This window comes from Ylistrum balloti, unplaced genomic scaffold (genome assembly GCF_031769215.1).
Source record: "Ylistrum balloti isolate Yb309-2 unplaced genomic scaffold, AGI_CSIRO_Ybal_v1 Utg369612, whole genome shotgun sequence".
Lineage (NCBI taxonomy): Eukaryota > Metazoa > Mollusca > Bivalvia > Pectinida > Pectinidae > Ylistrum > Ylistrum balloti.
In genome coordinates, this window is record NW_026781887.1 from 886,439 (window position 1) to 902,555 (window position 16,117).

The 16,117-nt window shown below is 35.4% G+C and overlaps 1 protein-coding gene across 1 annotated transcript; it reads right to left on the minus strand.

The window, feature by feature from the left end:
• Positions 1 to 3,963: 3,963 nt before the first annotated feature.
• LOC132547345 (calpain-15-like) lies at positions 3,964 to 14,390 on the minus strand. The gene is made up of 12 exons (XM_060211114.1): positions 12,924 to 14,390; positions 12,478 to 12,683; positions 10,641 to 10,824; positions 9,926 to 10,070; positions 9,534 to 9,606; positions 9,183 to 9,311; positions 8,611 to 8,772; positions 6,893 to 7,054; positions 6,594 to 6,784; positions 6,178 to 6,362; positions 4,944 to 5,116; positions 3,964 to 4,147 (listed from the first exon to the last, which is right to left on the minus strand). Exons 1-12 carry the CDS (start codon positions 14,388 to 14,390, stop codon positions 3,964 to 3,966), a joined length of 3,261 nt encoding a protein of 1,086 aa, XP_060067097.1.
• Positions 14,391 to 16,117: the final 1,727 nt, after the last annotated feature.

The following is a 16,117-nucleotide window of genomic DNA, read 5'->3' on the forward strand; positions in this document are numbered from 1 at the left end:
ACCTTTTCTAAACTTAGTCTTTAATACTTTCCAAGTCGTAACTCATTGCTGTCGTCCTTGATGTCTCTGAAAAAAAAGAAATTTTCAGACATGTGGACACATCCCTTGTCTTTCCTTGATCAGAATTCTCTCTCCATCTTTAAAGATTAACATTCACTGATGACAATGACATGTAAATCGTCTTACTCTGACAGATATATGGAAGTAACAGTCAGTATGTTTTGTTGAACGGTGTAACTGAGTGTACACATTTAAAGCTACGTGTGAAGAACACTCTTTATAGAAGTGTATGAGTCTCACAACACTAACACAAATCAATCAAGATTTAAAGAAGATGGAAGAAAAAGAAAAGTAAGGGTTTATTATTAAAATATCACGGCATTCTTTTATGTTGCTTCACCGTATATTTTGCAGTGTATGTTTCTTCATTGCGTATTATGTAATGCCAGTTTCATCATACAATCAGTAGTGCCATTTTCTTCATCATGTGTTCTCTAGTGTCATCATACATTCAGTAGTGTCAGTTTCGTCATCTTACATTATGTAGTGTCAGTTTTGTCATCGTACATTAAATAGTGTCAGTTTCTCATTCATACCTTCAATAGTGTCAGTTTCGTCATCTTGCATTCAGTAGTGTCAGTTTCGTCATCGTACATTCTATAGTGTCATTTTCGTCATCGTTCATTCTCTAGTGTCATTTTCTTCATCATACATTCTGCAGTGTCAGTTTCTTCATCGTGTACATATTTTAATAAATATCAATTTCTTCATCATGTACATTTATTTTGTTGTGTCAATTTTTTCATCATATTTTCCGTAATGTCATCATTCATGCATATCACAAATACTAAAATATGAAACGCATTTGTTTATGAACGCGGTTTAATACATATGCTAATCCACTGAAACGGAATTGATTGATTTGTTTTTTAGTATCATACGATGTCCCGTTCTATACATAATAAATGTACTCCGTCTGCTTGTGTCTATATAATTTGTTGACCTCCACTGATTGGCGAAATCAAATATTCTATTACGTTACTTCATATAAAGAGATTTTGTAGTGTAGTGTTTATGTAAAGAAGCTGGATATTGAACCTATTACAGAGACATTTTAAGACATACTGGTATTTAACAATGATTTGTAATGTTTGAACTTGATAGATACTCTTTCTTTAATTGTTATCAGTCTCTAGCTATTTACCCTCTTTATATACTAGCAAAGCACTAAGCGTGTGATCATGACTGACAAATCATATGTTTATATATTTAAATATTACTTTCCATAAAAGTCCTCTGCATTCATACAAATTGAACATCATCGCCTCTATGCAACATAATGAATTTCGAAGAGTAATTACATGAACAAATATTATATAAATTATATAGATATTATATAGAGCATAGAGCAGTTTGAAACTGTAAACAAAACTATTTCTTATGACAAACATTGTTAGGGAATCATAAAACAGTTCGACACCGTTTGTAAACAAAATTATTTCTTATGACAAACATTGTCAGGGCAACATACAACAGTCTTCTGTAAGGGTTTGGTATACTTTTGATATTTGGTCTTCTGTAAGGGTTTGGTGTACTTTTGATATTTGGTCTTCTGTAGAGGTTTGGTGTACTTTTGATATTTGGTCTTCTGTAGAGGTTTGGTGTACTTTTCATATTTGGTCTTTTGTTTAGGTTTGGTGTACTTTTGATATTTGGTCTTTTGTTTAGGTTTGGTGTAATTTTGATATTTGGTCTTCTGTAGAGGTTTGGTGTACTTTTGATATTTGGTCTTCTGCAGAGGTTTGGTGTACTTTTGATATTTGGTCTTTTGTTTAGGTTTGGTGTAATTTTGATATTTGGTCTTCTGTAGAGGTTTGGTGTACTTTTGATATTTGGTCTTCTGTAGAGGTTTGGTGTACTTTTGATATTTGGTCTTCTGTAGAGGTTTGGTGTACTTTTCATATTTGGTCTTCTGTAGAGGTTTGGTGTACTTTTGATATTTGGTCTTCTGTAGAGGTTTGGTACTTTTGATACTGTAGGGGTTTGGTTACTTTTGATATTTGGTCTTCTGTAGAGGTTTGGTGTACTTTTGATATTTGGTCTTCTGTAGAGGTTTGGTGTACTTTTGATATTTGGTCTTCTGTAGAGGTTTGGTGTACTTTTGATATTTGGTCTTCTGTAGAGGTTTGGTGTACTTTTGATATTTGGTCTTCTGTAGAGGTTTGGTGTACTTTTGATATTTGGTCTTCTGTAGAGGTTTGGTGTACTTTTGATATTTGGTTTTCTGTAGAGGTTTGGTGTACTTTTGATATTTGGTCTTCTGTAGGGTTTTGGTGTACTTTTAATAGTTGGTCTCCTGTAGAGGTTTGGTGAATTTTGGATGTTTTTCTTCCCTAGTGGTGTGTACTTTTGAAGTTTGGCATACTTAGAGGTTCGGTTTGCTACAGAGATTTGCTACATTTACGATTTTGGTGTACATAGGTAGTTGGGTCTACTCCGACAATTTGATCTACCTAAGACATTTGGAGTTCTTTGAAGATTTTGTCTACTTTAGAGGTTTGGTCTACTGAAAATATTTCATCTAATTTGGATATTTGGTCTGCTAAAGATATTTGGTCTGAGGTTTAGGCTACTGAAGAAGTTTAATCTACTGTAGAGATTTGGTCTTATTTAAAGGTTTGTTGTAGTGAAGAGTGTTGATGTACTTTAGAGATTTCGTCAACTGCAGATACTTGGTCTACTTTAGAGAGTGATCTACTTTAGATATTTTCTCTTCTTTGGTTGTTTGGTTTATTTTTGAGGCTATGTGTATCTCATAAAATAGTGATCTTATTTTTCATACCAAATAGCGTAAGAAATTGAAAGTTCTAAGCGATGCACTCACAATAACAGTTGATAATCATTGGCATCTCGATCTAGCTGTGACCCTAAAAATTAACGAAAACTAAATAATTTGTTCAAATTTAATACGTTGTCTAGTCCTGTAGCATGATAATTAGATAAACGAGTGTTTCCATGGTTGTCATGTTAATCTAGGGCCTCGAATTGATTAATATGGCATTATATTCATCGGGGAACTAACTAATTTCTAAATACTAATAACGGCTTCCAGCACTGATCAAAGATAATTTCAAATTAATACATAAAACATTATGCTAATTATCATTAAGCTTTATATATGAAAATTATGGGGACAGTGGGTGTCATGTAGTGCAGCAACACACTCTGACGTCACATGTGGACAAGTGATAGACTATTTTTCTTTGGGCAATTAAATTCAAAGCGAATGTGCCACTAACGTCGGAAACCAACAGAGGTTAACCTTGAAAATACTGAAAAAAACTCGACATAGTTGTAATGATAACGTCGTTAAATACATAAAATACAACTATCCTAAGAAATCAATAAAGAGCAGCATAGCATAGACAAAATATACGGAGAATACGTTTCAGACAAATAGGCGTCTCCTGCCGCCTTGATAGCACCGGAAAATTAAAGCTAGGTCAATCCTGGTAATAACAAAGTATAACCTGATCAGAAATAACCAACAAACACCAAAATAATCGAAATGTATACCACATGATGAGATAGTAGTAGCTATTACCGTAAAACCTATCATCTCTTGCATCGACATGCATCTCTCTGTTATGAAAGCTTACTAACAGCTGTAAGCCTCCATGAAGTGATGAGAGAAGAGTAATCATTTTCTTTAGAAACGTCTTACTTTTGCTTCCCCTCTTTAAACAGAAACAATTACAAGCACTTGTTGATATACTAATCTTACATTCGAATATGAAGACGACTCCCCTCAGAATTTTCGTGTACCGTGGAGGGGAGGACTCTTATGTACTTGGTTCACTAGCGAATATGGGGACGATTCTCCTAAAAACTGTCGTGGGCTCTGTTGAAGTGGACCACTCGTTGATGTACCTGGTTTACAATCGAATATAAGGTAGACACCACTCAGAACTGTCGAGGATTGTGTAGAGCAGCAACATCTGCTGTTATAGCTGGTACATGTAACACACCATCGGGTACTCGCCATTCTCGGTACAGTCCTGAGGAAGGGGACATGAGATATTGCATGGACCTGTTGGTTGACCAACCAGTTACCGGTTCAAGAGGGGTCAAAATTTGTAGCACCTGTCTGTAATAAAATGCATATGGTATGATGTAAGATATATTAAAATTAATTAACATCATTGTAACAATTTTTTTTTGCAATTTTTAAATCATGTGAAGAATGGTGTATATAACAAAAATAAATGAGATCCTACAGGAAAAAACTGTCATTCACAGCAAAATCAAAGACAGTCAATGGGTTCACCATGTCTCATTTTATAAAAGGTGAGAGGAAATGCACCTGCTCTTGATTCTTAGTGCTAGATACAACAACATTTTTCATTTCCTTCTCGCGGAGATCTTATATTTACTACTATGTTCCATGCCAATTTGATCCCTTTCCCAATACGAGTAAATGACAAATTGATGGAATGAATTTAACATATTTTGGTACTAGACATCAGTGCTGGAAGAACTGCACAACGAAATGCGAGTGAATAACAACAGTCACGGACACATCCTTCCAAATAACGAGTAAACTGCAACGTACACCAGTTTTTTCTTCCTTGACTTGTCAGCTGTGATAAATGTTTGGAAAATGTCCACAACTAACTTCGAACTATTCATAGATAGGGCTCACTAGCCAGCAAATTCAACGTTAAAAATTCATATATCAAATAAATGAAATGAACATTAAATATTAGTGTGGCTATATGCATTTTCAGGAGACATGGAGGATCGATTTTACCGACATAGACGCTTCATGTATAGAAAATGATTTGCCTTATTTTTGCTTATGATTAGATGTTTGAGGATATGATTTATTTCAGGAAGATTAGTCGCTCATGGCAACCTTACGCAACATTTAGAAGTGCACGTACCTGTGTCTAGGGGGTATACAGTCCATGGTAACAAAGCTGCCGCGAGTGGAGATTAGATACGAACTATTAGACGTGTCACACTTGACCTGTCCGTACTGGTCGTCCGTCGTGTTTTCTACCACAAACACTGCACCATACCACCACAGCGCGTACAAATTGAGCCCTGGAGATAGCTGTCAAAAGCAAGTAATTATTTCGTCATCGTCATAGGTCTTTATGATATATTTAGTCATCTTAGAATTATATATATATTGATAATATACTGTAAATATTCGGGAGCTTTTTATCTAGGTTATAGAAATAATTATATCACGGTGAATGTAGCACGGGATGATAATATACAATATGAGCCTAACTAGTTTGTGTTTATTAACACAGAAGAATAAGAGTTTTAAAAACCTGTAAGCTTTGGTTTTCCTGGTCAATACTTTAAAAATGTTGTTCATATATGCTGATTTCAGAGGAAAAGATATAATTCCTGAATTACCATCGTTAATAATCGTGAAAATGAGTTCAGAGAAGATATAAAACATTCAAAACTATGGTCTCCATCAAAGTTATTCCAAGAGTAGTCCTTGCACATTTATAAAGTTTGATAATCGAATGGAACACACAGGCGTATAGATAAGTTAAGACAAAATGTTTACCCTCTAAACGTTAACAATTAGCAATCAAAACAAGAAACAAATATGATTGAAAATACTCTCCTGAAAACATCATTATTACATTTATGCAAGTAAAATAAAGGAATTTATCAATTTGATGAAAGCGTTTATTATTTCTGATGATATAAGAAATCTTTTAATAGTTTTGACCATCCAGAGCGTTGCCTACTCGTCATTCTTTTGAAATTCATTGAATTTTTTGTTCTTACGTAAATGAAAAAAAAAAGATTTATTAAATTGGTTTTCAAGCAAATCTTTTCCAATCTTGACAATTGACAACATTTAAAACAGTTCTTTTCAGATAACAAGATAAGATGGTAGAATACCACGTAAAACAAGCAATTCAAAATGGCGTCGTCTTGTTGTCAAGAGGAATGTTAATCTCTCTGTCGTCAAAGAATGTGGTAATTCATTCCATTTTTAATAGTTGTATCCACGAAATCGAAACATTACTAGTTAACCGTTTAATAGCATATATATTTCACGAGTATAACAGAATATCTATATTCTTCACAAGTACGAATCTGTTGTATTGTGAATTGATAAAGACATCTAGAAACGAAACAGACCTCTTGTTTGGTTCCCTTCTCAATGGCTAACAGTATCATGACATCTGCTAGATTAAACGTGCACGAAGGACTGGACGTGTCGAATTCCTCCGACTGAACCGTACCAGAGCTGTGTATGGTCAGAACAAAGTCCTTGTTCAAGGCCTCGATTGTTGCCATGCGAAGCGACGAAGACATCGGCACGCCTAGTAACACAAGGTAATACAGATATTTTTGCCGAAGCATACTATATTAACAGGAAACAACAATTAATTTGTTTTTATTTGAAATCTTCTCGGTTACCATATATTGTTATGATTGTCATATGCCCTTTTATACGATTGATAAACTCCATCATGTTAAAGTATAATCTAGAAGCGATTAGTCCCTTTGATTTAATAGTTTTAATATGATAAGAAGAATACATATTTATACACCTGTTTGCCAGTGTTTGAAGGCTAGACATGCCACCGTGTAAGTTCCTGGGTCCAGCTCCACCTCACACCCGGTAAACGATTTTGCTGCCCGCCGACTGTTACACATAACTTTTGATAGAACTCTGTCTTGAGAATTCGCCATCACCACAATGATCATGTCTACAAAAGGCTCTTTCGTTAAACCTTCACCTCTGTATAACAAAATGACAAATATGTGTTTACTATCATTTGGAAACTCTTTTGTTTATTTTGGTATACGTCTGTAATAAACCTAGTCAGAAACCAAACATGTTGCCTACCTTACAGTCCTTTGGAATAGACACAGGTCCATTTTTGTTCTGTTGTAAATGTTTAGAGTGACAAATTTCCAAGGCTGATCTGCGTGAGGAGGGAATGATCCTTTGATACGCAGTTCGTTCCAATCCGGACGGGCTTTACACACCTCAACACTGTCAAAATATCTACAACAAAGATGTACACTTCGACTGTACAATTAAAAATATTAAAAAGTATCTATAGCAAACGTGAAAATCGCGACACTGTCAGTATTTAGTATCAACGGTATGGTCCTTAAACGGTACTGGATCCTAACAAACAAATGTTCGTTAGATGCGTAGTACTGCAATACATATATATTCAATGAAGTATTGACGACAGTACGGACAAGTAAATTGTCAAATTTTCGAATCAATCTGCCCCTTTATTAAGACACAAATATTACATAAATTACATCTCATACATAAAGTTAAAAACTGAAATCAAGAACGGTAGTGTAAATTAAGGTGTCTCGATAATCCTTTTAGTCGTTGGACGCCGAAGGCCCTTTATAAGGGACAAAACAATCTTAAATTGGTGTATGAATCATGGTGATTCAAATATCAAAACTGTTCATATTAATCTCGGTATGCTGTGCATGGTAGCCACTGAAAAATGCTCGTGCCATATTCCGAGGAAAGGAGTTTACCGGTTCATCTTGGTCCCAATCTAATTAAGAACTGTTGACTAAAAATACGATATTTTACTGTAACTCTTTTAATGATTGTAAGTATAGTAACAATGAAATGTATTTTGGGGGAAAATTAACAGTCAAATGTACAAAAAATATCTAAAAATATTATTTTGAATAGGGTTGAATAGGCTCCAAATTCGACAAATCGCCCACAGAAAAATCAAACCAGAGAACTGGATTTTCTATTTCCGGCATATAGTTAATAATCGGAGTCAATTTGGAACGAAATGTAAACTCATTTGTGACACGAACATTTTTGTTCTTATTTATATATGTATAAATGTGTACACTTCAACATTGACAAAATACCTGTAACAAATATGTATACCTCAACATTGTTATAATATCTATAACAAATGTGTACATCTCAAAACTTTCAAAATATATAACAGATCTGTACACTACATGACTGTTATAATACCGGCAATACCAGTAACAAATGTGTAACCTCAACACAGACAAAATAACTATAACAAATGTGTACATCTCAAAACTTTCAAAATATATAACAGATCTGTACACTACATGACTGTTATAATACCGGCAATACCAGTAACAAATGTGTAACCTCAACACAGACAAAATATCTAAAACAAATGTGCAACCACAACACTGTTAAAATATTTATAACGATTATGTACACCACAACACTGCCAGATTACTTAAAACATTTGTGTACATCTCAACACTGCTATTTCGGATAAATTTGATGATTCACGACAACCTTATCTACATAAAATACAATATTAAAGCTATTTAATAACGGTGCATCATGACAAGTCTTCTATATTGCATTTCTTTCGAGCTAGGTTTTGTTCAAAGGTACATATTACAAACTGCACGATAAAACTATCAAGCTAAGAACGTCTTTGTCGATAAAAACACATTAATCAAAAATGAAAGACATCGTGTCTTACCTAAAAACAAAACACTTAAACCAGGTCACCCTTTGATAACAATTGCACGGATTAGTATGTATCATATCATACTCAGTGTTTCAATCCATACCTCATGAAATCAGGTAGACACATCCAGAATATCCCTTTGTCATTTCCATCCAGTTGTATGTTTCTTTTCGTCCGCTCACTAATTTGTGACCAATTGGAGGAGTAATCAGACCAGTTCCCTTTCCAAGAAACAGTACCCCAGGGATTCCGAATCTTTACCAGTCTATAAAGACATTTGCTTCACGTTTACTTTCTACTTATGATCTTACATGTACATAACTACAATAAAGAAAATACCAACACGTCGACAGAATCGTAATCCAAATTCAGATTTAACAACACCAGGACAAAATGATAACAGAGGAAAGATTTGCACGGAGATTCATGGAGAGAGAATGGAGAAAGGAGAAGAGAGAGCGTCTTCTGCTTTATCGCCGACATCTAACATATAAATCTTGGTTAATCTTAGTAACTTATATAACGATCCCAAATGACAGCAAAGTAAAACAATACTTAGATTAAGAAGTATACATCTAAGTTGTAATAAAGAAATTATTCATAACTTTAATGCTGACAAAAGGGAGATAACCTATCTCGATTTACGATTATTATTTAAAATTTGTTCCTGCTCACCGATTCCCTGCCACATCCTGTATGTCTAGAAGTGAGTAGGCGTGATTAGGGATCAGTCCCATAGTGTCGTAGTGTTGGAGATCACTTGGCTTCATCTTCAGGCTACCACAGGACGTCCCCATTAGGAACCTTTCAAAAAAACATTTGGTAAATGTAGTATAATGACTTCATAAATAAACAAATGTTATGTGTAATATTGCTATGTTATCTTCGGGTACATAGTATGTCTATGTCATTGAAAATGTATCAAATAATGCAACTCGATTATGATGCAGAGAAGCAGGCTACATCCTATATACATGATATATATACGTATGAATATGTATCAACCATAAACTATAAAATATTTACTTCGACTGACGAGCCTTAACGAGTTTTGTCCAGATTTTCTTCTCGTCTATTTCTACATCATCATCATCCTGTTCTGTAAAAAAAGCAGTAATACTGTATTAATAATGGCTTATAAGATCAGGAAATAATACCACACTGCAATCATTGAAATCTTATCCCTTGATATAAATATCAAAACGAAGGTTCAGATCGATTTCTTAGAAGACATTCTTGAAAACTATCGCCCAGGTAACATAAACCGTTTATTATCGTATCCAATCGATACATGTTGTGTACATTCACAACAAATACACTAGGTTTATATCAGACTCGGATGCGCCTTGGAGTTGCATCTGACAAATACATTCGATGGGAAGTAAATGAATGTTGTTGTTTATAAAAAATTGAGATACCTTGAAGTTGTATGCGTTCACATGGTTCCCCCGTCAGTAGAGCTAAAGCTTCGATAGCCCGTCCTGACTCCAGGGCCTGGTAACAACCATGGAGTTTGGCAGCGGCCTTCTCAATCAGGGGAACCCATAGCTGTTTTCGTTTGGACTAAGTCAAGAGTATTTTCAGATTATGAATGATGCCATATGTGGTTATAGTGCATCTGGAATCCTAGAAGTAGGTGACTCTATTTGTACAAGGATACACAGAAGTTTACTAGTAAAACTCAAACTTACATGACCTGTACGATATCTGAGACAAATTGCATAGAAATCATTTAGAGATTAGCATCTGGGACCTCATTTTCTACATAAAATGTTGGCACCTTCATAACACTTCCGACAATATCGTACGTATACCATAATACTATGATATTCTTAATATGTATTATATATTATACACATGTTAGTGACGAAAGGATTAATGAATTACCAAAACGACACTATAATATATTGTATTGTAAGCCCTTTCCTCATGTAACGTTATTGTAACTCATATAGATAGATAATGGCAGTCTAATATGTTTGAATTGCGTTAAAATGTCATAAAACGAGTATGAAGTATACATTCAAAATAATTATGATCTGTGTGTCTATAACTGTATGTAATTACTCTTTATTCTTCACATCTACATTGGTCCCTGCTCTAGGTTTAGTTCCTTACATGTACAACACTGACCTTGGAATACAGTAGTCGGTTGTACTGATCACATGGGAAAAAGTCGTCTATAAGCACAATTTTCCACCTCCCGTCCTTACACAGGCGTACATGGTAAGCCCCCTCCTTACAGAACTTTCGAGTCAAAATTATCCTCTCTAGTAGTTCTTTTCTCTCGGCAAGCACTGCTAGAGCACTCAAAAACCTACAGACATGAATATAAAGGATTGAAATCCTCTTTTAGATGAACTGTTATGTGTATCAGATTATGACCAAAGATTTTTTCAAAAATTAAATTGTATATTCAAATTGTAATAATATTGACTTAATGATTGTTTATAGATCGATCCTCGCCATAACCTTTCGTCAGGATTTAACCACCTAACGCAACAGTTAAGGTCACCAGTAAACGGACGTCTAGGGAACCACTAGCAGAAAACAAAGAACACAAGGTTGTATCTTTGATGTGGCCGGTGATGGAAATTTCCTTAACTCTACCAGACAGTTTGATATAACATGTATGTTGCTGGACTAAAGGATCTATCCATTCTTCTCTCCTGTACGGGTTCTTAGTCATGATGCATATAACTGTATACGTAAATGTTCAAAAATATTGATCTCATTCACGAGTATATACCTGACTTTCAAAATACTTTCACAAGTATATAATATACTTAAATATAAACTAAAGCTGGTAACTCGGACAAAAACTACTAACCAGTTCTTAGGAACGTCGTTCTGAAAGGTAAACTTGTTAACAGTTTGAAATGACATATTTTTTTCTATATCTGTAGGAAATATGCTTTTTTATTCATACGATAATGTAAGTTTTTACATGAATGTAGTATGTGATGCAATAATTTCCAATTTGACCAGTGTACAACACAATAACTGTAGACTTGTGACAGACACTCACGACAGCCTCCGATATGAGTCATTAAGATCTTACATGAAATTACAAGATAAGCTGGTAACGAAACGCAATCTAAATGTTAGATTCAGAGTACTTAACAGGCCACAGACAAAATTGGCTCGGAAGGAAATGTTGTTCCAGGTTACAGGCGACATACTCATTAGATGTAGCACTATCAATGAATAACCATAAACTTATCATAGACAGAGGCCTGGGAACAGTTCTTAGGGAAGATTTTTCAAAACATAATTATTGTTACCTTGAGTTCTGAGTAGTGTACAGTCCTCTATCAGATTCTTTCTCATCTTAGTTACGTGTACCGTATAACGGGACGCATAGAGATGCAAGGGTGGCAACCCGAAAGATATATTTCTATTGTCCAAATTTGTATTCTGTTAACGACATTATGAACGGTAAAAGAAAAACACAGAAGGGTTTTAATAGTATCAGTGAAAGTATCTGGTGTAGTCTGTGAAGTATATATTGCACTTGACTTAGAGCAATTAGATATTTGACCTAGAGACTATACTGTTACCACAAATACAGAATTGCAAAGACAAGGTCAACCGTATATTTGTATATGAAGCACAGTTCAAAGAAACCTACTAAGACCCTCCCCCTTAATGTTTCCGTTGTTACAATGTAATTTCTGAGTCACATTTAACCCTAACACATAAACGACTTCTGTTTCCAGATATCGAATGTGCATCGGATGTGTTACAGTGACGTTAACATGGAATCATTCGATATTGTCTAAAAAAAATATACAAATTAACACGTTAGTCAGGAAAGTTTATCATGGAGCTACAGGTAACAGATAATATGAAGATAATATTAACCACGGGGCCTAGTTCTATTGATATATTCAGTGATGATATACATCTGTTTACTGAGCAAACAAAACAATGAAATATTGATGAAACATTTCAAAACAGATATACTAACCAGCAGTTTCCAAGACAACCTTGACCTATGTCATCAGGCAATGGATTTGCTCGATATACAACCCAATCGTCCTTGTCTTGGTTGTCTTCTCCTGTTCGCACGTCATGGCAACGAAGCCACGTTGGATTAACATTGGTGACGGGTGGTCGGTTGTACAATGAGGCAACACTGGGAGGGAATTGTTCATCCACGAACATTGTCCCATTCTGTAATACGAGATTATGTCTAAAATAAGGTTGTCCATGCAAGGAGCTCATGGTGAATTTCCACTTAGATATTACTACAATTTCTTCAACTGTCAAATAGAATTTCAATAATTGCCTTATAAGTTCCGTTTTGTTACTTTATATTTGATCAACAGATTACAACGGAGCCTGATACTAAATTATTCGATCATGATTAAATGAAGCTTTTGGAAAAACTAGTGTATCTTGGCTGGTATATACCTCTCGACAAAAGTATGTGATGTTGACCCAGTTTTTGTGTGCTTCTTTTTCCTCTTGTTTCTGTAAATCTGCTATTTTCAAACTACGTCCACTTCGAAGTCTGCGCCTTTTCATTAGTTTTGAGGGTCTGTTAGCCTCAATTTTTGGTCTTTGCGTGTCACACATACGACATCTTTGTGCGAGATTGTCATTTAAGTACGTACACACTTTACACGTCCATCTATTCTTCTGTTTATCTGCCATAGACGTTTCCGTTTGGTTGTCTTTATATTTCCTCTCGTCTTTGTCTTTTTGCTTCGGGGGCAAAGGATTAGTAATATTTCCTGATTTCTCAGTTATTTTCTTGTCGTCTTTATCTTTCGCATATCTCTCTTTCGCTTGTTCTCTCTTCTTCACAACATTTGATTTATCTACATTTTTCTCATTTGCAGGTCTCGCTTGAGGTGTTTGCTCTCTGTCTCCCAATTTGTTCTCGAACAGACGTTTTTTATCCTCTATACCAGCGCCGTCTTTACGTCTAGGTGATGGAGAAATTTTCCGGGGTTCCGAATACTTCTGAACTTCCGGTTTATGTTTTTCACCAACTCTGTCGATTACTTTAAAACGAAAATCAGAACTGTTTGATTCCTTTTGCATCAGTTTTTCATCGGGTATATTAACCACTAAATCAATACCTCTTGGGGTTTTATCGTCTGTTCTTCTGCCAGTCCATTTCACATCAACCTCGCTTTGTTTCCATTCACTTATGTAAGTCTCATGTGATTGATTTTTATTTTCGCTTTCACTTCCTAATTCTTCCGTTATTTCATCCAAATAAAATGTACTTTGTGGAACATCTTTGGAATCTTTGTTTGTCTTCTCTTTATCTGAAGACTTGCTGTTATCACCAACAAAAAACTGAAAAAGTTTACTGTTTCGTATCACGCCGCCTTTTGATTTTTTCTTCTCGCCATCAGACTGACGGCTTTTATCCTCCGATATCTTTTCTGATGAACCAGTGATGAATGCAAAGAATTTACTTAGACGTGACTTCTGTTCAGTCTCGTTATTACCTCTATGGTTACCATGGTTCCCTCTCATTCTGACTTGTTCCTTGCCATTTATGTTGTCCATCATCACTGGCCCAATAGTGTTACACTTTGCATTGTCGTCAAACATACTATCTGCTTTGATAGGTCCTGTTGGGTCCTTGTTGACTTCGTCACTGCGAAGAGTGTTACAAATCTCACAAAATCGATGAGTTCCTTGATTAATAAATGTGCACGATGCGCAGTGCCATGTCGTGCGATCCAGTTTCGCCCTCTTGATGCTCTTCTGCAGTCTGTTGTGTGCCACATTCCTGCGACCACACTTCTTACATAACTGTTCCTGAAAGTCATTGCCTTCACCACACCTCTTACATGTCCAGCCGGGATCGCTGAAGAATTTAATTCGAGTCTGCAGCCCGGCAGATATGTGTTTCGCCATGATACTTGGTCTACTAAATCGACGACGTGTTCACCGTCTCTGATTAAATAGAAAAATAAATGTTTTCACCTATGTATGACACCATACTTACAGAGCAATATGGTATTACGCTGGTTACCAAGGTCATATTTGTCAGAAGCGTCAAAGCGCCGTCTAGTTGTCAAAATGTTTGTTGAAATGATTAGGTGAAGGTATCGTTATGTTTTGACCGATATCCGTTGAGTGAGGTCTATAATGATATCAAATGGTACAGGGGGAAGTAAATAAGAGTTGTGTGTGTTTATTTAAAGGTATTCAAACAGAACTGAAAGACAAGTTTGGGTAGAAGTCTGCCATGCATACATAATCCTAGCATTTTCTTCCCCACTTTACAATTTACATGTTTAAAACTATTACGTACCGATAAACACTACATGCGTGTATCTAATACAATTCTCAATCATGAAGCTTTGGTAGCCTCTATTGACCTGTCTGTCGTTTGTTTGGTTACACAGTCTACAGTTATACATAACCTTCCCCAGTACATAAAGCTACACGTACTTCGATACATACACTTATAATTAATGTGTATATACCCTATATGAAGACTGTATGTATAGTACATCTATATTTCACCTGTGTAGTGTTACTGACACCCAAATAAGACACGTAGTCTTGTGAATCTTTCCGGGTACACATGATATATGTTAGATTGTACAAATGAGATACAAATGAAGTCAGATTTAGAGGTAGAGAGAGTAGAGCCAAACAATGAATAAAAAACTGTATTATACAGCTGTTTCGTTCTCCTAGGGTTCGTGGATGATGTTAAAGGTCTAAATATTAAAACCTAAAAGGCAACGAAGAAAAGTGATCGAAATAAAAATCAAAATTTAAATAGGGGGGAGGGAGGTATTTCAATATATATTTCATAATTTTCATATATCAGATGATTTAAGAACAACTTCTTGTATATGTGTATATTCTGAACCTTGCCGCGATTCGATTGAATTAAGTTATTATAGTGTCCCCTACTTCAACCTTGTGGTACCCGAAAGAAATGTAAAGGATTAAGTCGAATCACCAACATCTTCACCAAATACAACAACGAGTTCTATACTGTCAACAGGGAGTCAGGAAGTAGGAATAGTGTACAAGGGACAGCAAACAGCGCCAGGCAACATTGACAATACAGCGCACGATAAATATAAATTTGTCGCCCAGTATATACGGGTATATACACAAGTGTTTTAAATGGTCCAAAAACTGACATCAAACAATGTTTCGTACCCATGGTCATGATTTCGATATATATTTTGTTTCAACAAACACCTAGTGACAAACACATGTGTACTTATTCGTAATATTCTCTGTATATAAACATGCAGTTTGTAAACCACTGCTAACTTTGGAGAGACTGATTATAGGTACATGTATAGATAAAGAGACTCACCTGTGACAACAACAACATGAAACATGTACATTCAGGGCCATACACTCTACCTGACCCGCTGTCATCTACCACAAAACCACATCATATTCAAGCTCTACACTTGTACATTGTTGAATTGTACAATACAGGGAGACAAAATGTGTACACACTTACCCCTCCAGCGCGTTTCTTGATGAATAGACTAAATAAATAACACACCTACAAGTTTACTTTGTGTGTAGATTCCCGGTCCTTGTGTGCTAATTCTAGTGCTATTTATATCCGTTTTTTAATCGATGGAGTTTCACATTTTACA